The sequence below is a fragment of the Schistocerca americana genome, chromosome 3, assembly GCF_021461395.2.
Source record: "Schistocerca americana isolate TAMUIC-IGC-003095 chromosome 3, iqSchAmer2.1, whole genome shotgun sequence".
Taxonomy (NCBI): Eukaryota; Metazoa; Arthropoda; class Insecta; order Orthoptera; family Acrididae; genus Schistocerca; species Schistocerca americana.
In genome coordinates this window covers 157,481,436-157,508,396 of record NC_060121.1, presented here as the reverse complement: position 1 = coordinate 157,508,396, position 26,961 = coordinate 157,481,436, and the positions used below count along the sequence as shown (strand labels likewise).

General features: G+C 43.3%; 1 protein-coding gene across 1 annotated transcript in view; it reads left to right on the top strand.

The window, feature by feature from the left end:
- Positions 1–26,961, top strand: part of LOC124605938 (E3 ubiquitin-protein ligase RNF144A) — a 133,487-nt gene that overhangs the window by 90,574 nt on the left and 15,952 nt on the right. The window contains exon 2 of the mRNA XM_047137897.1: positions 23,317–23,479. Within this exon, the coding sequence (XP_046993853.1) occupies positions 23,317–23,479 (163 nt within the window). The remainder of the gene's footprint in view (positions 1–23,316; positions 23,480–26,961) is intronic.

The window sequence follows — 26,961 nt, the reverse complement described above, 5'->3', positions numbered from 1 at the left end:
GCACATTTGCCACTCTTATTACCAATATGTGAGGTTTACCAGGCAACAGCTAACGTCCTCAGATGAATGGAAGACGTCATTTCTGTTAAATCATAATTTGAAAGTGTACGCGTTTGACGTGGAGGAGGACTGATTGTCACAACTATCCTTGAGAAATTTTTTTTCTTTTACGCCGCATGCAGATCTTATTCCGTATTCCTATAATACGTGGTACTAGTCCCGCTGTCGACACCGTAACTGAAGCCGAGAAACCGGTGGAATTTATTTTTATGCAACTCAACATTTGCAATACGCCAAGCGAGCGCGGGTGGAACTTCCACCACGTCCCATTCTCACAGCGGCGATGATATCCCAGCCCGAGCTTCTGCTAGTTCGCCATATGTGTGGGAATCCACTCAGTCTTGTTCTGACGTAGGTTGTGTGTAAATGGTATGGTTTTTGGATGAACGCCCTCGCGAATCAATGGCTTGAGCGCTACCGGCCGCTCCTACTGCGCACAGTCACACACTGTCGGCAAAATCCCTGTCAGCAGCAGATTCTCAAACTTCAGTGCCAACTGTCACAATATGTTTACTTAACAAAATATTGCATTTCGTTGGACGTGTATTTGATATTTATGGCAGACATGCATACTATTCAAGGACTTAGTAGACGCTAATAGAAGTTTCCAGCGCCAGACGAAGCTCTTCAGTGTCACTCCTAAAGAAATGCACACTATTTTTATAAAAATACGGTTTTCATTCTGCATGTGTGAAAGTCTTACAGCGTGTAGATACATCCTTCCCGCTTGTTCTCGAACTTAGTTCAACCTGTTCCCGTGAGTGGCGCCGTCACAGTATGTCTTCAAGATGGCTGCTACACTTGACGTTCGTCAGAAGCAACGTGCTGTCATAGAATTCCTGCGCTGTGAAAGCGAGACAGGGGGAAACATCCACAAGAGGTTGAGAAAGGTGTACGGAGATGCCGCTGTCGATTGCAGTACAGTTAGCCGGTGGGCAAGCATGTTACGTGATGAAAGCGGGCACGGCAATATTGAGGGTTGTCCTCGCAGCGGCAGGCCTCGTACTGCGCACACTCCAGACAATGTGCAGAGACTGCTGACAGACGCATCACAGTGAACGAATTGTCACGCTACGCTGGGAGAGGGGAAGGAAGTGTTTGCAGAATACTGAAAGTGTTGGCGTTAAAAAAGGTTTGTGCAGGTGGGTTCCCAGGAGGTCGACAGTGGCTCTCAAAGAAACAAGGAAAACTGTGTTCAGCGAACTTTTGGAACAGAACGAGAATGGTGGAGATGAATTTCTTGGAAGAATTGTGACAGGTGATGAAACATGGCTCTCTCATTTTTCACCAGAGAGAAAGAGGCAATCAATGGAGTGGCATCATGCAAATTCACCCAAGAAAAAAAAAAAAAAAATCAAAACCACACCTCCTGCTGGAAAAGTTATGGCTACGGTGTTTTTCGATTCCGAAGGACTCTTGCTAGTGGACATGATGCCAAGTGGAACCACCATATGTGACACTGAAGAAACTTCAAGCTGGACTGAGTCGTGTTCGACCACATCGGCAAAAGCAGGATGTTTTGCTGTTGCACGACAATGCACGGCCACATGTCAGTCAAAAAACCATGGAAGCGATCTCAATACTCGGATGGACAACACTGAAACACCTGCCTTACAGTCCTGACCTGGCTCCATGTGACTCTTTGGGAAACTGAAAGACTCTCTTCGTGGAACAAGGTTTGAAGATGATGACTCCCTTGTGCACGCTGCCAAACAGTGGCTCCAACAGGTTGGTCCAGAGTTTTACCGTGCGGGTATACAGGCGCTGGTTCCAAGATGGCGTGACGCAGTTGAGAGGGATGGAAATTATGTGGAAAAAATGTTCAAACGTGTGTGAAATCTTATGGGACTTAACTGCTAAGGTCATCAGTCCCTGAGCTTAGACACTACTTAACCTAAATTATCGTAAGGACAAACACACACACACACACACACACACACACACACACACACACACACACACACACACACGCCAGAGGGAGGACTTGAACCTCCGCCGGGAGCAGCCGCACAGTACATGACTGAAATTATGTGGAGAAATGAAAATATTGTTCCTAAAGGATGTATCTACACACTGTAAAACTTTCAAACATGTAGGATAAAAGACGGATTTAAAAAAAAGTGTGCATTTCTTTTGGAGTGACCCTCGTATATCTATACACCGCAAGCGATCTTACAGTGTACGGCGGAGGGTATTTTGTGTACCATTGTTTCTTCCCCCTTTTTCCGTTCAATCGCGTATGTTCGCCGAATAACGATTGCTGGTAAGCCTCCGTGTCGGCCGAGCCCCTCCTATTTTATCTTCATAATCATTTCTCGAGACTTACGTAGGAGAAAGCAATACATTGGTTGACCCTTCTAGCAAAATACGCTCCTGGAACTTTAATAGTAGACCGTAACGAGATTTGCAACGCCTGCCACTGGAGTTGGCCGAGCATCTCCTTGACGTAAAATATTCCACCCGTATTTCTATCGATTGACCTCGGTGTTCCCACACCATGTTTTAATTTATTTACTTCTGCAATTGCGCTATACAGGGTGTTACAAAAAGGTACGGCCAAACTTTCAGGAAACATTCCTCACACACCAATAAAGACAAGATGTTATGTCGACATGTGTCCGGAAACGCTTAATTTTTGTGTGTGAGGAATGTTTTCTGAAAGTTTGGCCGTACCTTTTTGTAACACCATATATATATATATATATATTTTCTGCGCTACTACTCTCCATACTGCCACATTTAATCCTCATCAGATTTCCCCCATACACGGTCTTTCTCCCCTTTTCCAGTACCTCTCCAATTCATAGTTCATCAGTTTACAGCTCCTACTGTTGAGTTATGACATCCATGTTGTTCTGTCGGCTGAAAGGAATGGCTTCATTCGTCGTCCATCTACAATATTTTCTTCGTCTTCACCACTTTTTGTGTCTCTATTCCTCTATTTTTTTTCTTTCACTAGCCCTAAAATGCGACAGGTTGTTACTTCGTTTCTGATTCCTTTCATTAAGTTCTACTTTACTCATAGAAATGTCTAAAAGCTATTAAACGAGTTAACTAAAGCATTTACTATGATGTTACTCGTATGAAATTTGAAATATCACGACAGACGAGAGCGGAATTTGAACCAGGATCTCCTTTTTAGTACGAGCAGTCGTCTAAAGAAGGTTAGTCATCCGAACACACCTCCTCTTGCAGCTCAAGCACCAGTAATATTGAAAGTTTGAGGCGTGCGCGGTTGGCAGCTATAAGCAAACATCCGGGATCGGGTTCCAGTCTGCGACAGAATTCCAATGGTCACGACACATCACATTTTTTGTTGGCTTGGTGCAATCCTATCGCATATTCACTATTTAGCAACTTGTACATCTAGCAAAAGAGTTCTCGTAACTTACAAGACGTAACTCTCTAAGTCAGGAGGGCAGTGTTATCTGCTAACCCAGATATTGGCATATGTTTCCCTGCATCTTTATTCCTGTTTGAACTTCTTTTCCTTCGTTTCGCTCATTAAATCCTAGATATGAAAATAAAACGTCTGCGTTGACAAACTGTTGTGACTCGGTTGCTGTACCTATTAATGAGCGTTATCAGGATGTGCAGTATCCCCTGATGCAGTGAACACCCATAGTGCTTAACGAACAGTTGAAATACGCCAGATTTTCCGACAGGTGATAATAAACAGGCAAAAATGTTTTGCAGAATGTTTTGTAGGGATAGATTATTTATTTGTTTATTTACGCCACTATGTTGATGTTTTAAAGAGACTGTGCTTCAATGCCTTTAGAGAGCTCTTTAAAAGGCTGTCATACTACAACTCTCGTAAACGGTTTGCATGTGAAATTTCCTAGAGAGGAAAAATAATTAAATGCTGACTTCGTGGCAGCATATGCCGAACGTAATTGTGGTTGTCCGTCTTTGCACTTGTTGAGGTTCCCTTGAAAATGGGCGCATAAATGTGCGTGATGAACAACTCAGTGGGCGTCCTTCGGTCGTTAATGAAAATTTGGTGCGGGAAGTGGACAATAAGGTGAGAGAAAACCGACGCTATACGATTTCCTCCTGGCGGGATTACTTTCCTAATGTTTCTCGTAGTGTTTTGTGTGGCATTGCGACCGAGCACTTGAAATACCGAAAATTGTGCGCACGTTGGGTACCGAAAATGTTGACGGATGTGCGCAAAACCAAACGTTTAGACAGTGCATTGACTTTCCTTGAGCGGTACCACAAAGACGGTGATGATTTCTTAAGCCAAATTGTTACGGGCGATGAAACATGGGTGTCCTACGTCACACCAGAATCAAAGAAACAGTCCATGGAAGTTGAAAAAGGGCATTGTTTTGCTGCAAGACAATGCCCGTCCACATGTGGCGAATCAGACCATAGATCTCATCACGTCTTTTCTATAGGAAACTCTAGATCATCCTCCGTACAGCCCCGATCTTGGTCCAGTGACTACCATCTGTCGCTGCACTTGAAGAAACACCTGGGAGGTCAGCGTCTTCAAGACGATGACTTAAGTCAAAACAGTGGTGATGCAGTGGTTAACAAGTCAGGCGGCAGACTTCTGCGAGGAGGGTATCCAAAAACTGGTACAACGTTATGACAAGTGCCTCAATATTGACGGAAATTATGTAGAAAAGTAGATTAAGGTACAGGCTTTCATGTAAAAATAAAATTATTGAGATATCTTAGCACGTCTTTTTTTAATTTCAAAACGGTACTTCCTTAAAAAACACGCCTCGTACTTGGAAGTTTTATTTCATTTAATGCTTTATTTATTTATAATTTCTGTCGTGCATCACAGAAAAATAAATACTCCTGCCTGTAAGTCTGTACATCTATACTCCGCAGCCACCATACAGTGTGTGGTGGAGGGTACTTTGTGTATAACTGTTAGTGCCTCCCTTTCGTGTAACAGTCGCAAATGGTTAGGAGGAGGCAATATATTGGGGGAATCTTTTGGGAACGCATTCTCTCGGAATCTTAATAGTAAACTACACCGTGATAGAATGCTCCTCGTGCTGTGTCTGCCATTGAACTTGGCTGAGCATGTCCGTGAATCTGTCGCGCAAATTAATAAACCTGTAACGAAACGCGCTGCTCTTATTTGAATCTTCTCTGATTCCTCTATCAACCCTACCTGATTTGAATCCCAAACTGACGAGCAGAATTCGGGTATTGGCTGAACCAGGGTTTTGTCAGCTACCTCCTTTGTGGCTGGACTACCTTACCGAGGATTCTTCTAATAAATTTGTCTGGCGTTTGTCTTTCCTGCAATTACTTTTACGTGCTCTTTGGAAATTAAATCGTTCCGTACAGTACGAGGGTAGTCTGGAAAGTATCGAAACTAACAAAGAAATAATACTTTTTTTCAAATTTATTTTTGTTTTTCAACATAATCTCCTTAAAGTCTACATTTCTCCCACCGATGTTCCCATCCCTATTCTACAAAACAGTTATTGAAGAAGGTGGTGACCTCTTCATTCGTCGAAAATTTTGTCTTCTGAGCTCAGCTTGTAGCCGAGGAAACAAAGGAAATGTCACTTGGGCTAGATCTCGTGAGAAAGGAGGGGGGGGGGGGGGGGTCAAGCAGCTGAAACTACAACTCTGAATTTTCGCCATGGCAACCGCTGAGGTGTGAGACGTCGCAGAGTGAGCAGTTGTGGCACCCACGCGGTCATCAATCTCACCCCTAAATTTCCATTCAATATGTGACAAACGTGTTGTTTATAGCCTCTGTCTCTCTCAACTTAATTCGACGCTTCTTTAGCAACATTTGCTGAACTTCTCAATGTTACCGTCAGTGGTGTGCTTCTTGGGCGTTCCGAACGATCGTCACCCAAGCTGGTACGGCCATGTTTAAACTTAGCTGCCCAAAATTTCATGGTAGTAAATGGTAGTGTGGAGTCTCCATAAACAGCGTACAACTCGTGTTGCGTAGGCGTATTGCCTTTGAAAAACAAAAATCTCATGACAGCTCGATAGTCGGTTTTTGTCAATTTTCACAAAACACGCCCATCGACTCACTAAAACGACTGCCAAACAAACAACTGTGCGTCCAAAGTGGCTGAAATTATGGTGAGTGCCTTACTAGACATGGTCAAACAAATTCCTGAAGTTCTGTTAGCAAATGCTGCTATCTCTGTGTCGAAGTCGGAAACTTTTCAGGCTACCCTCGTATAGTCCTAGATATTTTGTGGAATGACTTCTTCCCGTGCTCGTTCATTCTTGTCGGCTGTGATGCTTCTCTCGAACGAGGCCAGTCGAAGTACCTAAAGCGCCCGGAACTCCTAATGTGCACGCGATAATGGGTACAATGCAGACGTACTCGGCCTAATGAGGCCGGCGCGTTGGCGCTGGTGAATCCGGCGGCCGGGCAGGTAACGTGTGGCGGCAGTGAAACCCAGAAGTGCGCGCCGCTGCACTTTCACCGCGGCGCTTGCGTCACGGCGGTTTCTGCAGCGCGCAGCGTGCACTGCACCGCTTCGAGTATTTCTGAAAGCGGGCGCGCTGCCCTGCGTCCGTTCTGCTGCGCTGGTGGCTCGTTTACACGGCAGCGGTCCACTCCGCTCAAAGCGAGCCGCCTCACTAAAAGCCACAGGCCTGAATGCCCCCGCGGTTTCGCTTTTGTTTGTACGGATAAAGCGGCGTCCTTTTGAAATCCTCACCCACAACATACCATAGCCTCAGTTTACCGCGCGCTAGTTCACCTGGGAAGTGCTGTTTCGCACTCTCAAAACCGGCTCTATCATATTCGCGGTACCGTAAATTCGTAGAACTAAACATGGATGGGAAAGACTCTCCGGAACGTACCATTGTCTTCTTTTCTGCCCTAGTTTGAAGTCTGCGCTACACAGTGTGGTCACTGTGTAACATGGTTACACAACATATTTCTTAATCTGTGAGACAGCAGCGGAATGGACAGTACCTTGAAAGGAGGGCATAATATGAACATAAACAAAAGCAAAACGAGGATGCTGGAATGTAATCGAATTAAATCAGTTGATGCTGAGAGAATTAGATTAGGAAATGACACACTTAAAGTAGTAAACGAATTTTGCTGTTTGCGAAGCAAAATAACTTATGATGATCAAATTAGGGAGGATATAAAATGTATGGCAAGAAAAGCGTTTCTAAAGAAAAGAAAGTGCCAGGCAGTCCTTTCTTGAATGTATTTGGATGGAACGAACCATGTATGGAAGTGAAACATGGACGATTGAAACATGGACGATAAACAGTATAGTCCAGAACAGAAGCTTTCGAAATTTGGTGCTACAGAAGAATGCTGAAGATTAGGTGGGTAGCACACGCAATTAATGAGGAGGTACTGAATAGAATTGGGGAGAAGAGAAATTTGTGGTACAACGTGACTAAAAGAAGTGATCGGTTGGCAGGACACATTCTGAGGCATCATGGGATCTTCAATTTAGTACTGGAGGGAAGGGTATTTGGGGGGGGGGGGGGGGGTAAAAATTAGAGGGAGACTAAGAGATGAATTACGTAAGCAGATTCAGAGGGCTGTAGGTTGCAGTAGTTTCTCGGAGATGAAATGGCTTACACAGGATAGAGCAGCATGGAGAGCTGCATCAAACCTGTCTTTGGACTGAAGACCACAACACCGAGAAAGCAACAGCGTGAAAGTGCAGAAAAGCGACGAGAAAATTAATGGTATGGAAATACTTTCACTTTTGAATAGACGCTGCGCTAAAGTGTAAAATTGAAAGGGGGGGGGGGGGGGAAGGAGGGAAATCGCCATAAAATTTCTTTGCTCATGTAGTAACGTTATAGGGCTGTGCATTATAAATGAATACAAGGAATGAGGTAATGGAGAGAAAAATAGAATCGTCATTAATTCTGTAAACTCTGCAAAATATTTAAAGAATCAAAATTGGAAGGCGGTATCATTTGACAATGTTGAAAGACAGGAAATGAAACAAATCAACAAACGTTTTTGAATAGTGCCCAAAACGGTGCGACTAGAGGACTAGTTCAGTATTTTTAAGGTCGTTGAATTATGAGGTAGTTCTGGAATACATCGTAGTCATCGGGTGCCACAAAATAAGGAAACTAGCAATCACAAATATAGTGTTTTTTTCTGCAGTAAGGCAGTGCTATCGAGAAATTCCATCCTTGACTGGAACAAATATCTCTGGCAGTGATTGGGAAGATTATTCAGTTGTTCTTCGCACACATTTTCTTGTTTTCGTGCATGAGACACAGCTGTTTCGTACCGTATTTCATTCTACTGATAATAATATTTTGTTACTTCATTGCTATCCGCTTTTACAGAGATTCAGTTCGGTATCATCGTACGAGGTGGCAGGCAAATAGGAAAATGCATTTCATTCAGTTATCGAGTAACAAGGTTCTTGAGTAAAAATAAATCATTTTTTTTACGATGTGGTGAGTATTTGTCATTTTGTCATAGAAACGGCCTAGTGTGTTTTCCTTTGCTTGTATGGTATCAGAGAAGAACGTTGCAGCGGTGATCAAAGCCTGATTGGCAGCTCACATTCACGATAACGTGGAACAGCACTAGAGATACCATTTCAGAATTATTCGTAGCACTTTTCGAACGGTGTATCGTGGATACGATACAGCTCGTGCACTGCTTGAAGATGGAACATTGCGTTTAACATTCTCGGCCAGGGCATCAGTAAATTCAACTTGTGATGCAGTTGGCCGTCGGCTTCTCCCGGAAGTAATTCCCAAATGTCGACTAATTCTAATCGTGTTCTCCAACTCCGATGTGGAGAGAGGATCTTTCAATATGCCTTCAATACCTCGTTCATCGGGAGGAGCAGCAGCACTATTGGTTGTGTTTTGATAAAACAGGTGAGCCTTGTTCAGGTTTTCCAGACGCCTGTTGAATGTCTGCAACTGTAATTCACACCTGTGTCTCAGCTCTACGTCGTCCTACCAGTACCGGCGCCTTAAAGCAAATCAGGACGCTTGACACTGCTAACGACGCCGTCTGAACATCATTACTATGAAGTTGGGTATCTACGCGGTAAATAGTTTTACGTCTACACTGGCTCAAGTAGCTAAAGTTTAATTACGAGGGCATGCTGAAAAGCAGTGCTTCCAAATTTTTAATGTGAAAGTTCTTAAATAAAACAAGAGTTATTAACATTTTACAGCTTCATTCATATCTGCTGCCTATTTCTTTCTCAGCATATTCACCCTAGCGACGAACACATTTCTTTCAACGAGAGACAGTACACAGCATCGTCAATATCGAAGTGAAGTCCTCGAAGGCGTTCAAGTTTTGGGAACGGATGAACATAGGGTGCGGCCAAGCCGGGTCTGTATGGAGGATGATAGACGACAGTGAACCTGTCATCTTGAACACTTCAAATTCGAAACCTGATAACAACACGCTGTTTCCTACGCACCGACATAGTTACGTTACACGGCGCCATGTTGCACGCTGCAGAGGGCTCCAAATATGTAGACATGAAGAATAAAGTAGTAGAATGTTAATAACGTTTGTTTTATTTAAAAAGAATTAAAAGTTTTCACTCAGAATTCAGAGCCATAATTTTCCAGCGCGCCTTCGTGTAACCATTCGATTGCTCGTCAGTATAGGACTTACCAAGTTTGTTTAAAGGAAGAGGTAGGAAAGTTCCAAAGAAGAGTTAAACAATTCGTCACAAATGCAGTGGGAGACGTTGTAAGAATGACATTATGCATCGCGGAGAGCTTTACTCGCAAAATTCAAAGATCTAATGTTCCAGAATGCAGCACATATTTACTTCATGTAGCATACATCTCGCGGAGTGATCATCGCACTAAAATTACTGTAGTTCGGGCTCATAGAGACGGATACCGACGATCTTGCTACCCACGTATGATTCGCGATAGAAATGGATAGTGGGTGGTGTAGAATGTTACTGGTACAGGATGCACCGTCTGCCACACACCGTATGTTGGCCGTTGGAATACAGATTTAGAGCTGAGTTCATCGTGGTTTCGTCCGCCCCCGGTAGCTGAGTGGTCAGCGCGACAGAATGTCTAACCTACGGGCCTGTGTTCGATTCCCGGCTGGCTCGGGGATTTTCTCCGCTCAGAGACTGGGTGTTTTGTTGTCCTAACCATCATCATTTCATTCCCATCGACGCGCAAGTCGCCGAAGTGGCGTCAAATCGAAAGACTTGCACCCGGCGAACGGTCTACCCGACGGGAGACCCTAGTCACACGACATCGTGGTTCCTACTGATCAGTAAATGCTAGTAATTCCCTCAGCAAGACTAGGGCTGATTTCTTTCCCATTTTCGCGTACCCTGGACAGTACTCTGTTCGCAGTGACTTTGCTGTCGACAGGACGTTAAATTCTACATTTCCATTCGAAAGTTTAAGCCAGTAATATTCATTTTTCGTTACAGATAAAGATAATGCGTGAAACTGGAACCCTTATCTTGTATTTCTAGAGTAATTTGAAATATCTGTGTGTCGTCAGTAATTATATAGTTTGTTGTCGCATATGATGTGGGAAAGGAACAATTTTCACGACGTGCCAGGATGTCTGTAGAGAAACAGCTGCCTGTAGCTATATGTAGTTTTTAGAGATAAATAGAGAAAGAAACATAATCTACTAAGTACCCATTGATTTTTGTTGCTGCTGAGCAAGAGTGCTCTTCGAAGTGGAACGTTCCAAACGTCACTTCGCCTCTATTACAGCATGTTAGATAGTTATTACACATCTAAAACGTCCGATTGTGATTAGTGGTGAACTTACCGTATACTTCAGAACTTTGTATCAGTGTAGGGTGTTTTTGTTCGACATGTATTTCCTCATTGCATTGCTCACGAACTGTGAAATTACGCTTTCATCGTAATGAACGTTCACCTGATGGCTACTAGAAAGCTTCTCTGTTTACATAACTGACAATAGTTCCCGGCTGTTGGCGTGACATTCGTGCATTTACCAGTTAAGGAGAACCGGAATGAATCTGATTTCGAAAACACCACAGAACGGCATAGGTTCACCTAACGCTCTTGCGAAATTTACATAATCGTTAATGGGAAGACCTGTATCTGCTATGTATATGCGTAATGTAAAAACGTATTTCCGAGCCTACACTCGACACAAACTCCGGTAACCTCAGATGTATCTGAAATCTGCCACATTAGCAGCGACGGACCTTTATTTTTTATTTCAAAAACATCTCTTAGACATTAAGAGTAATCTATTTCTAGCTGCTTTTTAATGGGTTTCTGCCCCTATGTTTCTCTGCAGTACACAAAGCGACTCCGCACATTTCCACAGCAGACAGAAACGACAAGACCGTCTGAGCACAGTTGGCGACACAGGGAAAACGACTGTCCTGTGAGATTTGAAACAAGAATTGCACGAGTTAAACATTCAGCACGGTTATTTGCCTAGTAGTGAAGACTTCAAACGCTTTAGCATGACTCGTTGTCGTTCATTCCAACATAAGTGGCGCCTGCTTTCAGAGGCGTCACAACAGGAGGTTATATTGCGCCTAACGACAAACAGAGGATGGGCATTGGTTTACATTAGATTTAAACTTGCGATGAAGAAAATGTAGTACATCGCTGAATGGTTCCACCGATCACTACAGCCACATTCAGTAGCAAGACCACACCTCAGACGGTAAACGCGGGAAACACACACTCAAATTAGAGAAATTTGGACAGTGCGCAGCCAGATCCGGGAAGAATGCGGGATCATCGGATCGGAAGATTCTGCTGTACAGATAACCAAATACTTCTAATATCAACTTCACATTTGTCGTCAGGGGGCTAAAGCCTTACACGATCCCCAAATACAATAACAATGTCATCCGTCGTTGAAGAAAACCGCATGACAGATTGTGCCGATTTACCGCTTAAAATACAAAAGTGCGCCCAGATAAATCACGCTGATATTGTTTCTTGCATTATCACCGCACTGGAAAACAGTTTCTCAGCGAAGGCTTCAGATAATGGGAATAGACAGCGTATTACAAGATGGTCTTTTCAGCGAGGAAGAAATCTATGCTCGCTTGAAGTAGCGTATGAAAGTGCAGATTTTGTTTTAGTGATTGACAGCTGCTAGCCACTGAACCAGTCGTCTACCCTGTGCAGGTCTCCGTGCATTCCGATAAAAAGTCTTCCGGCATTGCATCCTGCATATAGAGAAGAGGCTTCGCTGATCTCCGATCACCAAGTTCTGCGATATTTCATCGTTTTGAACTTAGATAGAATTTACACGATACCTTGATCGACTTAGACGGTACTCTTTAATCTTCATTTTCACTCTAAAATATTGAAAATTCCTCATTCCCGCAAATCTGCCAACAGACCGAATCCGGAAAATCTGAACTCATTTTCATGCTATTATTTCTGTAACGACGATTGTGGTAACTGGTTCGTTCAAAAAATGGTTCAAATGGCTCTGAGCACTATGCGACTTAACTTCTGAGTTCATCAGTCCCCTAGAACTTAGAACTACTTAAACCTAACTAACCTAAGGACATCACACACATCCATGCCCGAGGCAGGATTCGAACCTGCGACCGTAGCGGTCGCTCGGTTCCAGACTGTAGCGCCTAGAACCGCACGGCCACTCCGGCCGGCAACTGGTTCGTTGACAGTAGATATGATCAGAGGATGACGACATTGCCATGTGAAGAGACAAGTACAATTCCATCGTCAACGTACTACTTCTTAGTACAGTAGTACTCATTCAGAAGTTTTCTCACGCATTGCAAGTCTCCAAAATATTGGAGTACAATAGCTACCAGTGATCATTTTGCACTTTTTTCCACTACGGACAAGGTCTTACCGTTTCGCATGAACTGACTGGTGTGAATATTACTTTTAAGCAGTAAAGATGACCAAAGAAATTTGGAAGGTGGATTGGCATTCAGGGAGAAGAAACAGAAAACTTTTAAGTTTGTCGTCTACGTTGTAGAGGAGGAAGTGGGGGGAAAAGTTAATCCATTGTCGGTGTCGAGAATCTCGACATTTTTCTTTGTTAGCGACATTGATACTGGCAAGACATCAAACCCAGGGATTCCGAGATCTTGTAGAATGGTTTAATAATGGCAAGCGGCCATTATTATAATAATCAGTAATTCTTCATTCAGGCTGACGGGTCGCAGTGGCAAGTCAGACATCGTGTGAGGAATGGCGTTATTGCTCATATCGACTTTCGAAATTTATCCATCACCAAATATCAACTTTCGAAATTTATCCATCACCAAATATCAAGAAGCGACTACTGCGTGTAGATATGGCATTTCGAGTTGTATGTGAAACAGACATTCGCAGACTACTTATTGTTTTAATTTCAAAGTTGACGTCGTGTAACAAATGAAAAAACAATCTTGTTTTGTGCGATACTAAACATTAACAATTTTGAGATTATTTCCTTTACCCGTACAGTGAGACCTTGCGTCTTGCCAAATTTCACGTTTCTATAGGTTTTATATACCTATATGTTTTGATGAGTGAGTTTGCGAGTATCAGAATATGTGACCTAAACGGCCGCACCTTTTTGATTGCTTGGACGTATAAGGTTCAGTGTTTTATACCGCCAAGGGATCATAAATCTCAGTAAGTGACATAAATTTCAACTTAACGCGCCCACCCATTCATTACAAAAATGTCTTTAACAGTCGGACGTACATACAACAAAGAGATCGTACAAAGGTTCCATAGGAACCGAAAAAAAGGGTAAAGAAGTGTAGTCGAAATTAAGTCAACGGCGGGAATTGGGCATTAAAAGTAGTCTGTAGGTTTTGCTATTCGGGCAGCAAAATAACTGATGAAGGCAGACTTACAGAGGGTTCGAAACTTAGACTGGCAAGAGCGAGAAAAGAACTTCTGAAAAAGAGAAACTTAACATCTAGTGTAAGTTTTTCTGAAGTTTGTCAAAGAACTGAAATGTGGACGATAAGCAATTCAGACAAGAAGAGAATAGAAGCTTTTGAAATCTGCTGCTACAGATGACTGCTCAAGATGAGATGGGTAGAAACAGTGACTGACTGACATTGGGGAATAATTAAATTGCACACTTGACTAAAAGAAGGGATTGTCTGATGGGCTACATCCCTAGGATAAAGTAGTTGTCGATTTGGTACGCAGCCTGGGGGGATTGAAGAGGGAGATCAAGGCTTGAATACACTAGGAAGGTTTAGTTGGGTTTTGGCTAAAGTAGTTACTGATAGAATAGCATGGAGAGCTGCATCAACCAGTGTTCGAACTGAACAGCAACAGAAAACCATTTTGAACATATGTTTTCGAACAGTGTCCTCCGCCTGATCAGGAAATCGGACACGCTATTCGATAACTGCGAATGTTATGATAACCGAACACTGAGGTGACAAGAGTCATTGGATAGCGGTATGCACATACACAGATGACGGAATATCGCGTACGCAAGGCATATCTTTCATTTGTACTCAGGAGATACACGTGAAAAGGTTTCCAACGTGATCGTGGCCGCACGACGGGAATTAACACTCTCAACCAGCAGCCGACCCATGTTTCTTTGCTAACAGCGCGACATCGCCTGCGGCGCCTCTTCTGATACATCACTTGGACCCTACTCGACTAGAAAATCATGGCCTGGTCAGATGAATCCCGATTTCAGTTGGAAAGAACTGATGGTAGCTTTATAGTATGGCGGAAAACCAACGAAGGCATGAACCCTGGTTGTCAAGAAGGCACTGTCCAAACGGTGCTAGTGTGGGCTGTGTTTACATAGAATGGGCCTGGTCTTCTCATCCAACTGGAGCAATCATTGACTGGAAATGGCTATGTACGGCTACATGGAGACCATTTGCAGCCATTCATGTTCTCAAACATCGACGCCATGTCACCGGGCCGCAGTTATTTGCGATTGGTTTGAGGAACATTCTGCATAGAGCGTTTGAATGATCCGGCCCGATATGAATCCCATCGAATATTTATGACACATTATCGAGAGGTCAGTTCGTGCAAAAAATCCTGCATCGGCAACACTTTCGCAGTTATGGACGGCTATAGAGGCAGCTTGGCTCTATATTTCAGCAGGGGACTTCCAGCGACTTGGTGAGACCCCGCAACGTCAAGTTGCTGCACTGCAACGGACAAAAGGAGATCCGACACGATAGTAGGAGGCATCTCGTAACTTCCAGCACCAGTGTACCGGTATGAAATCAGCGTTTTTTTGTGATAATGAAACACTTATTTTGAATTGAAAAGTAAAACATTTTATTCAAAGTACTGACCATTGCTTTCTATACATTTTGACCACCTTTCTGGCAATTTGTGGACACCACGCCAGTAGAAATGTTCCTCTTTTGAAGCAAACCAATCAGACACCCAGTTTTCGACTTCTTTGTAGGAATCGAAGTGTTCCTCAGCCAATGCGTGTCCCATTGATGAAAACAAATGGTGGTCGGAAGGGGCCAAGTCTGGTGAATACGGCGGGTGGGGTAGCAGCTGCCAGCCAAGTGTTTTGATTGTATCCTGAACCAGTTTTGCTTTGTGTGCAAGTGCATTGTCAGGTAAAAAAATTACTTTGCCATGTCTTCTGGCCCATTCTGGTCTTTTTTCGATCAATGCATAGTTCAAATTGATTATTTGTTGTCTGTAGCGATTAGTATTGACAGTTTCACCGGGTTTTAGAAGCTCATGATACACCACACCTTTCTGACCCCACCAAACACAGAGCATTGTCTTCTTGCCGAATCGATCTGGTTTTGCAGTCGATGTTGATGATTGTCCCGGATTAACCCATGATTTTTCTCGTTTAGGATTCTTAAAATAAATCCATTTTTCATCGCCAGTAACAATTCGATGCAAAATTGATTTTCTTTAATGTCTTCGAAGCAATATTTTTTCGGTTTTCCATCTGTCTTTCATGTGGCACCCATTTTCCACACTTTTGGATCTTTCCCGTAGCTTTCAAACGGTCAGAAATTGTTTGTTGTGCAACATTTAGCATTGCTGCCATTTGCTTCTGACTCAAAGTATCATCTTCATCCAATATTGGTTGCAATTCGGCGTCTTCGAACTTTTTTGGTGCTCTTCCACGTTCTTCATTTCTTACATCAAAATCATGATTTCTGAACCGTTGAAACCATCTTTTGCATGTTGCTTCTGATAGAGCATGATCACCATATGCCTCGACAAGCATTCGATGCGACTCTGCAGCACTTTTTTCAAATGAAAACAAAAAATTAGTGCTTCCCGCAAATCATCACTTTCTGGTACAAAATTCGACATTGTTAACACGATGAAAACATATGATGTTGTTTGTTCCATGACTTGATGTATACCAAATATCTTTGACAGATGTCGTACCAACCAAACAAAAAAAATTAAGGCTCGTTCACAACAAATGTTCCCTATCGACACATTTGTATCTTAACGCTCATTTCATACTGGTACACGTGGTGAGGAGGTCGGAGCAGCTGATTTCCAGACACGATTCGTGTAAAATTGACGCTCAGAAACTGACATTCTGACCAAATAGCAGAATCGACTCGGGCCTAACATGTAAAGGCGACAGCGAAATTCGGTTTCCTCGTTCCGGAAGCTGTGTGAACGCAGCTGTGGAGACGGGAGGCAGCGGCCGCTGCAGCTGCGTCTACTCTGGGCCGGGTCCCGCCGCTGGTATTGATTCGGCGGCGCCGTGCCGCAGCGCGGTGCACAGTAATCACCCAGCCAGCCAGCCCGCCTGCTGCACACAATGCCGCCGCCCGCTCCCCCCTGTTGTCTCCAGCTACTCTCAATCATCGCCGATCAATAGCGCAAGATATGAGGTACAAATGTGACATACTCCCTACCGGCAACGCGTGTTGACAAGCGCACGATATGAAACTGCCGAGGGAGCCTTACAGTCTGGCCATCTTCGATTTTCTCTCATCCGTGCATCAGTTTGTTCCACAAAGTAAACGCTATCTCGACAGCATCTGAGTGTTTTAATCTACACTGAAGTGACAAAAAGTCATGGGATATGCACATATGCAGATAGCGGTAGTATCGCGTACATAATGTATAAAAGGGCAATGTATTGGCGGAGCTGTCATTTGCACTCAGGTGATTCACTCGAAAATGTTTTCGGCGTGTATATGGCCGCCCGGCAGGAATTAACAGACTTTGGACGCGGATTAGTAGCTGGGCGACACTACATTTCAAATCGTTGAGGGATTCAATATTCCGAGATAAGTGTCAAAAGTGTCCGAGAATACCAAATTTCAGGCATTACCTCTCACCTCAGACAACGCAGTGGCCGACAGCCTTCACTTACTGAGAGCAGCGGCGTTTGACTAGAGTTGTCAGTGCTAACAAACAAGCAAAACTGCGTGAAATAACCGCAGAAATGAGTGTTGGACGTACGACGAACGTATCCATTAGGACAGTGCGGCGATATCTGGCGTTAATGGGCTACGGCAGCAGACGATCGACACGAGTGCGTCCTATCAGCACGATTTCGCCCCTTCTGGGCTCGTGACAATATCGGTTGGCCGCTAGTTGACTGGAAAACCGTGGCCTGGTCAGATGAATCCTGATATCAGTGGGAAAGAGCTGATGATAGAGTTCGAGTATGGCGCAAATCCAACAAAGCCATTGACCCATATTGCCAACAAGGCTGATGGTGGCTCCATAACCGTGTGTGCTGTGTTTACATGGAATGAGCTGGTCCAGTTTAAGTGATCATTGGCTGGAAATGGTTACGTTCGGCTAAATGTAGGCCATTTGCATATTCTCAGACAACGATGCGCCATGTCACCGGGGCGCAGTTGTTCGCGATTGGGTTGAAGGGCATTCTGGACAGATCGAGTGAACGAGTTGGCCATCCGAATCGCCCGACATGAATCCCATCGAACACTTATGAGACATAATCGAGAGGCCAGTTCGTGCACACAATCTCTCACAGGCTACTGTAGACACAGCATGGCTTAATATTTCTGCAGGGCACTTCCAACGACTTGCTGGGTTCACGCCACGTCGAGCTGCTTCTCTACCCCGGGCAGGAGGTGGTCCGACACGTTATTAGGAGGTATCTCGTGCCTTTTGTCACCTCAGTGTACAAACGAAGTACATCAGAAGAACTGTACTAGTCTCGTCTTCGGTACAGTACAAAGATACAGGGGCTGGACAAAGATGGGAACACGCCAAAAACACGACATATTATCATGCCTAATGCGGTGTACGAAAACAGTTTGCATTCAAAACAGCTTCCTGTCGCCTCGGAATCGATAAATACAGGTCCTTTTGGTTTCCAAGGAAGTCTTGCAGCATTCTCCTCTTAAAATAGCCGCAATTTCAGGAGGATAGTAGAGATGGATAGCGATCACTCACCGTTATCTCCAACGTAAGCCACAAAAGTTGAATAATATTGAGGTCTGGTGACAGTGGTGGCCAGGGGAGGTGCAACGATTCGTCCCGGGCCCAGAAAACCAGGCGAGCTGTGTGAGCGGGGACCATTTCGTCTTGTAACACAGCATCCCATTGGGGAACAAATATTGTACCACGCGGTGGACCTGGATTAGTCAGAATGGTCACACTGCCCTTGGCACCTTCCTAAGTAACAGTGGGACCTTCCTAAGTAACAATGGGACACATGGAATACCACGACGTGGCCGCCCAAATCATTGTCGATCTTGCGACGTAAACTAGACCAGAAGCTGCAAACAGTCTGCAACTACACTCATGCGGACTATTTTCCATCGCTCCATAGTCAAAGGTTTAAGGCTTTGGCGCCACTTTATCCTTTTATGGGCATTTGCATCCACATTTTTGGAGTTACAGCTCGTCCTGTAATACCCTACTTCCGGAGCTTGTGTTGATTCTGACAGGCTTCGTTGAGAGCGACATTCAGTTCTGCAATTACTTCTGCAGCTGTCGTCCCCTTACGTTTCGTCACAATCATCATCACTCGACACACATTGTCGTCCACGTTGTGAATTCTACCGGTATTACGCTATTGAATTTTCTTTGACAAATAAATGTGATCAAATATTCATCATAGTTTCTTGGACTAAGATTTTGGACGTCGTAGTTCCATCAGAACGGACTGCAAAGACTTATTACTGTGCTCTGCAGTTGCATGTACGACAACTGCATTGTATTTACATGTGAGGAAAAATAAAAAAATAAAAAAAAGGAAACGTAGTTCGGTGAAGCCATGGGTTTCACGGCGAGATGCGAAAAGCATCCAACAAAATCTGTTACGGGAGCTGCAAGTCGAGGACGTAAAGTCGTATGAAAATTAATTGGAAATGGACGGGAGCATATATCAGTATGTGCTCAAGAGAGTGGCTCCTCATATTACGAAGCAGAACACTCATCTCAGAAATGCTATCTGCAAAAACAGATTTACCGCAACACTGCGATTTCTTACAACAGGAGAAAGCTGCTCTAGTTTGAGTTACAGCACCCGAATACCGCAGTGCACGTTGACGAAAATAATACCAGCAGAGTGTGAAGGTATTTATAAAGCACTGATGGAGGAATATATGAGGGGGAAATAACTGACTTCAGCCATTGAGAAATACTTTTATTTCTACAAAATCGTAGATTTTGTCCTTTCTACTCTTGGGGGTACACACTGGCTATACTTCACGGCAAATTGTATCCGTGACTTTTTTTTTTTAAAAAAAAGCTCTCACTTCGTATTCTGTTTTTGTATGTGGGATGCAGCAAATTATACAGTGCTTGATCTGACTCTTCAGTGTATAGCATTTTAGTTGTAGATGTGACGCACCATGTAAATTTAGAAACCGTGTTGATAAACATTAAATGTCAAACAGCTACAGCGATGGTAGCGCTGCAAGCGGTTACATTTCTACGTGCAGTTAACACAAGACAAAAGCTTTCTTTGGTAAAATTTAAGGCGAGGCTCTGGATTTGATTAAAGAAATTTTCATCAAGGCCTAACTTTGACAAAGTTCCTTATTACGCTATCAAATTTTGACAAATAAACTTTATCAAAGAAAATTTGATACTGTAGTGCCGGCGTTAAAGGATAATGTTTTTTTCCGCTTTCCCTGTATGCGGCATAAATATTCGATGCGGTGCCTCTTGACACACGTAACACTTCCACGTTCGAATGCAGTTAGCTCTGACGTTATGCAGTGACAACTACACAGACGACGACCGACAGAACGCATTGAGGACATTGCACAGGTGCTGTTCGTGGTCAAAGACAACAGCGCAATCTGCAGCCTTGACTGAAATCTCTATGTTCAAGCTTGCTTCCCTTGCGGTGTTTCCATATTTTTGTTTAAACCCTGTGTGTTAAATATTGAAATTTTTGGAACCTTTAATTGGAATTAATGCCTATTGCGAGTATACGTTAAAGATCATAGTTTTACTTACGGTCACTTTTCCTTCTGAATTCTGCCTACCTCATCCAGCAAAATTTGTGAATTCAGAATACCGCACCCTATCAGTGTAGTATTGGCTGCAGGGCAGCTACTTATTTATCTTTAGTGAAGGAGATGGGGCCAGTCATAAGCAGGTATGCTTTCAAGAAATTGTTTTCTTCGACTGAAATGCTTTAAAGTTGATGTCTCAGAAATGTGAGTAAAAAATTCATCGTAGTACACAACAGCTGCATGTGAATGCGAAGCCGGCCGTGGTGGCCAAGCGGTTAAAGGCGCTACAGTCTGGAACCGCGCGGCCGCTACGGTCGCAGGTTCGAATCCTGCCTCGGGCATGGATGTGTGTGATGTCCTTAGGTTAGTTAGGTTTAAGTAGTTCTGAGTTCTAGGGGACTGATGACCTTAGAAGTTAAGTCCCATAGTGCTCAGAGCCATTTGAACCATTTTTTGTGAATGCGAGAAGCAATAAATGGTAAAGACATCATTTATTTTTCGCGTTAAAAAACACAAAGCTCTTTCAAGGATTTATTGTTATTTCAATAGCAAGAACGTCCTTGGGAGACAATTGTTCTTATAATGTCCAGACATTTTGTTACTGTTAACTATCGTATTTTGATGTTACTTTTCTTGTGATAATGACAGGTGTACATGAAATGAGGGAAAGTAGTAGCACAATCTTTTCCATTTAAAGAGCTTGTATTTTTTTTTCCTAAATATTTCTCAGTATTACGTTGTATTTCGTGGCTCTTGGGATTTTCGAAGTTAGAACGTGTCATCTCTTCAGAAGGAATGCTGTTTAGCATATGTATTCGGATTTTAGTCGCGAAAGTACTGAAGTAATGTATAGAATACATGAGACTTTTTACGAGTGCTGTCTAGATTATGGAAATACCATAATATTAAGGATTCGCATTTTGTGTATGCGTGGCATTTTTTAAATGAAAATAAGCTCTACTGAAAACGGTACAACAATACTGAAACGAATATTCGAAATATATGAAGCGAATATACGTCTTGCAATTAAAAAAGAAGGGGACCTACTGCTGTTTGTTATGCAAGCGTAAAACCACACCAACGAAAGTCGATCACTATCTGAGACCGCTTGTCGGCCAATTGCCATCGTCCTGGAAGTTGAGACGCCATTGTTAACGTGTGTGTGAACCGATCCGTTCCCTTTAAGTTGGGGCAGCCAGCTTGTCTGGTCCGCAGCATCTGCCAGATCGCTCACAAGCTGTTGCCGCCGCTAAGATATTTTCACATACGAACCAAAAGCTTACTATTCATGTTGTCGGATGGGTGCAGCAGAACTCGATTGCGCAAGCCGCGCGGAGTTCTACGACAAAATAGGCTAGTGTGACACTCGGGCAGCGCTTATGAAGAGGAGCGATTATCCGCTGTAAGAAAATCCGACGTAGTTTGCGTTTTCCGTAAATCACGTCAGAACGATGCCAGATTCGTTCAACAAGGGCACGAGTCCGTCTCGGATAACGATCTCGACGACTACGTGATGCTTGCATTCGCTCTGTCGTGCACGCTTAGAAAACTGCCTGGGACAGGTGAAGGTGAAATCTTTGGCTATAACTTCGATATCTCTGTACCGTCTTCAGCTCAATACACTGCTGATGTTATGAAGAACTCCGCTCCCAACATCATGCCTTTCAACAGCTGCAGTTGCCCACGATATAAAATGGTTCAAATGGCTCTGAGCACTATGGGACTTAACATCTGAGGTCATCACTTCCCTAGAACTTAGAACTACTTAAACCTACCTAACCTAAGGACATCACACACATCCATACCCGAGGCAGGATTCGAACCTGCGACCGTAGCGGTCGCGCGGTTCCAGACTGAAGCGCCTAGAACCGCTCGGTCACACCGGCCGACCCACGATATAAAATAGTTTTCAGTGCACACCATCTGTCAGACCACAAGTAATAACGTGAATATTCACAAAAAAACTACGTTTTAAATCGCGTCAAAGAACGCAGTTATATTTTTATTTTTTAACGTGTTTCAAATGTGACGACAACTATGCCACTTTGCATCACCGCTCAGACTGCATTAATCCGTGTCCTTTCCGTACTTGTCAAAGGGTTGAGGGAACTGATTAACAGCCACAGGAAAGCTAAAGCATTAGCACAGAACTTAACAGTAGAACCATGTCTACGAAGCAAACCAATGCTTAAGTTAGCTGTCCTAGCTACCTCTCGAATTGAGATGTAGCACGCGATCTCTGAAGTGGGGCAACTAATCACTTTCTCTCCGTGTGCGTCCATAGGGCACAGGGACTTTAACACTGTGTACGCAGTGCCGGCGATAAAAGCGCCTATTAGATACCATGGGAATTGTCAGATATCCGGGAAAACAGCTCCAGACACGAAAGTGAACGGTGGCCCAGGGGCATGGTAAACTGCATCCGTATAGGCGCTCGGCGACGTGTTCTCTTCATCCACCCTTCCGGGGACACCAATTCAGTATTTCACCATAATTATATGCTCTCGGAATTTTGAGTCAGGAGCAGCATGGCTACTCGTAAGGTGAATGAAATGGACGCAGTCAAGTAATATTTTTTGGTGTTTTTAGGAAATCTGACTACGACGTAATACATAAATATCGTTCTGTAGCAGTTAACTGATCCACCCGATTATCTGAGTGTCTTTGAGGCACATTATTTGACTGCCATGTTTTGCTAGGGAATTTGCGTCTGGTCGCTGACGGCGGCCTGAACTTCGTAGAGTTTCCAGTCCCAAATATGAAGTACATCGCCCTGCTCGGAAAGAAATATTAAGAAGTATGGTAACAGGAACTGATCATTCTATCTTACGATGCATCTTACGAAATGAAATGTTGTACTAAACATTTCAAGCACAGAATACAATAACCCGCACAAGTATCCTTTGGTAATCTGTGATGTCGTTTCTCATTGTTTCAGTGTATGAAGGCGTACCTGGAGTTCGAAATCCAAGAAGGCGCTTACGAGATCTCTTGTCCCGACGCCCAATGTGAGAAGCAGGGCGTGATCTCAATATCTGAAATGGAGACTCTAGTCACAGCAGATTTGATAGAGAAGCACAAGAAGTTCCGCCTAAACAGAGGTAAGCCCTGGCACATTTTAATGACAGCATGCTTTGTCATTAACATTTTGTTGCACCTTTTCTGTTTGGAGACAGGTAGTGTAGGGACAGGGATAGTAAGAACTGTAGTTAAAGTTCCTCTCAAGACGTTAGTTCTCATACCCTGATAAGCTCACTGGCAGCTGGATGTTAAGCTAGCGTAAGAAACCAGTATCCAGTCAAAACCCTTACCATGGCCAAACATTCAATAGAATAGAATTTTTATTTGCCATTCGGTATGTTTTCCATACAGTTGGCTTTGTCAGCATGTTGAATACATAAAACAATAAAAAATAATTACATAAATATACAGGACAGGTAGATACATAAGTTAAAACAATGGTGCTAATATAGTAATCATACATACAGTGGTACAATTCAGCATTAATAATAATAGTAATATGTTATATTAATCACATGTTGTACAAAAGTGTCATATATAATTATGTGTTAAAATAAGTACAATGTAGGAAAAAAGTGTAAATGCTTGCACGTTACTGTCGCACACATATATGCAAATGGTGCTTCATAATGTAGTTATTGGTTGCTTACTGCGTGTGTCGTGTGTGTCTCTGTTTAGTAACTCATGTGTTGAGTAGTATGGCATACATTTGAATTGTACTTCTATAGTATGCTTAAAACTATTCACTGGTAGTTCACTCACTGTCTTTGGGACTTCGTTATAGAATTTGTGAGAAGCAGGCAAGGCCTATCTATTTCATTTTTTTATTGTAGAGAACCATTCATCAAGAATTTTTATATTACGGATTATATTTGGCCAATCTATTACCTTCAGTTCACATTTCAATTGCTCATTATTGCTCTCAGTTAATATTCTATGTGTGACTAACTGTTTAGTACTCCCAGGTTTTGTTCTGCCTATTCTGATCCATATCCCATCATGATCAGATAATTCCAGCTTGTATGTATCTGGGTTTGTGTTAAACTGGGGACCTAGAAATGGAGGAGAGGCTGTCTCCCACCATAGCCCTCAATGGTTCACTACCCAACAACAGGCCGCAGCAGTCAACCTGCTCCACTGCTGCCCCACACCGAATCCAGGGTTATTGCGTGGTACAGCCCTCAGTGGGAACCCCCCCTCCCCCAGGAATGTCTTGTACCAGACGAGTGTAATCCCAAATGTTTGCATGGTAGAATAATTATAGTGTACACATACGTGAAAATGGTGTTTGCACAGCAATCGCCGACACAGTGTAACTGAGGCAGAATAAGGGAAAATAGCCCATATTCGCTGAGGTGGATGGAAAACCGCCTTAAAAACCATCCACAGGACAGGCTGGCCAGCACACCGGACCATGACACTAATCCACCAGGCGGATTTGTGCCAGGAACCAGCATGCCTTCCCGCTCGGGAAGCAGTGTGTCAGACTGCGCGGGTAGCCGGGCGGGCTAATTCCAGCTTAGTTACACCATGCTCTAGTTGACCCCTATTACATTACTAATCACACTGTCAAGGCATGCATCTAATCTGGTAGGTTTTTCATTTATACGTTAGCTATTTAGTGCTTCTAAACTTTTTTTTTCTGCAATAAAAATTTTGTGGTTTTTGTGTTTAGTGATCTGTTTCATTAAGGCATTCAGGTTATCCATAACACCTTCCTCATCAGAAGTTGGCATACAGTACACAAAAGTAATGATAATTTTTTGTGTATGTGCGATATTACAGCTGCTGCTTCAAATGCATCTTCAGTGCAATGCTCGCTTAGGTCTACTATAGCATGCTGCAAATTTAGATTTTCTTTTATGTAAATTGCCACTCCACAATATTAGTTCCACAGTAATTTGTGACTAATATGTAGCCATGTGGTACACATAAGTCTGTTTCTGAGTTTTGCAGCCAGTGCTCATTAATACATAATATGCCGCAGTTAATTTTATCTGACCTCCACTGTGATTGTTAAGCTTACTTCTTATGGATATAGGACATGTCAGGGAAACAAGAATACAACTTAAATATGTTACGATCTTTCATAGCTCATAGGTGGTCATGTAGATTTAAAGTGTAAATCAACATGTAACAATATTAAATGATTTTTTTAAGGGGGGGGGGGGGGGGGTTCTTATTGCTTCTTCTACTGCAAATTTTTTTTTTTACTGCTCACTGCAAATTGTGACCAAATCCAACATATGTTGGACTTGGTCACTGCTGGGAGTTTCCCTGTACTGACTCTTTAAACTGAAGCCTGTGTATTGTTTTATTTACACAGCTTAATCTCTCTCTCTCTCTCTCTCTCCTTTTTTTTACAGCCTCAAGTACTTTTTGGTCAGAAGTTATTTTCCTAAGCCAGTTAGGTGCTGACCATGCCTTGTATGGCAAGCAGATAACATAGAAATGGCTTTGACATCTGGCTTGTTGGTGTACTAGTTATTAGTGGTAATAGTAGTAGTAGTAATTTGTTAGTAGTCCAAACTTAGCAAAGATGAAGCACTTCTTTCTATGAAATGGAGAAAAAATAATGTATATTTGACAAACTTGAATTGAAGAGAAATGATTGTTGTAGCAAACCAGCTCATGACTGAACCATTGCTAGTATAAGGGGCGTTCAAAAAGAAATGAGCCAGAGGCATAATTACAGAAACCAGTACCTGTACGTTAGAAGTAGTAGACCCTGGCTGTTGAGACACTTGTCCCACTGTGACACAAGGCGGTGAATGGCTGTCTCATAAAATTCCCGGGGCTGTGATGTTAACCAGTTCATACGTACAGCTGGACATTGTCGTCTGAGGTGAATTGTTTGCCCCTCAGACCCTTTTTAGGGGACCAAGATGGCCCCCTTGAGTCACTTCCTGCAGCATGAAACAACAGTGAATGCCAGCATTGCGTGATGAAGAATGGTAAAGGTTTGCGAGTAATCAAATCAAAACGGCCAGAAAATCTCACCATGGGGTCATGCTGTTCCCCGACAATGCAAAGCACTATACGGCCAACACAGTATGGCACTCCTTCCAAAATTCAAATGGAAGGTTCTCAGCCACCCTCCGTACAGTCCAGGCTTCTCTTCTTGCAATTAACCCGTTTTTGGTCCCCTTAAAAAGGCTCTGAGGGGCAAACAATTCACCTCGGACGATGACGTCCAGCTGTACATGTGGAACTGGTTAACATCGCAGCCCTGGGAATTTTATGAGACAGCCATTCACCACCTTGTGTCACAGTGGGATGAGTGTCTCAACAGCCAGGGTTAATACTTCAAACGTACAGGTGCTGGTTTATGTAATTATGCCTCTGGCTAGCCGGCCGGGGTGGCCGAACAGTTCTAAGCGCTACAGTTTGGAACTGCGTGCCCGCTACGGTCGCAGGTTCGAATCCTGCCTCGGGCATGGATGTGTGTGATGTCCTTAGGTTAGTTAGGTTTAGGTAGTTCTAAGTTCTATGGGACTGATGACCTCAGACGTTAAGTCCCATAGTGCTCAGAGCCATTTGCCTCTGGCTCATTTCTTTTTGA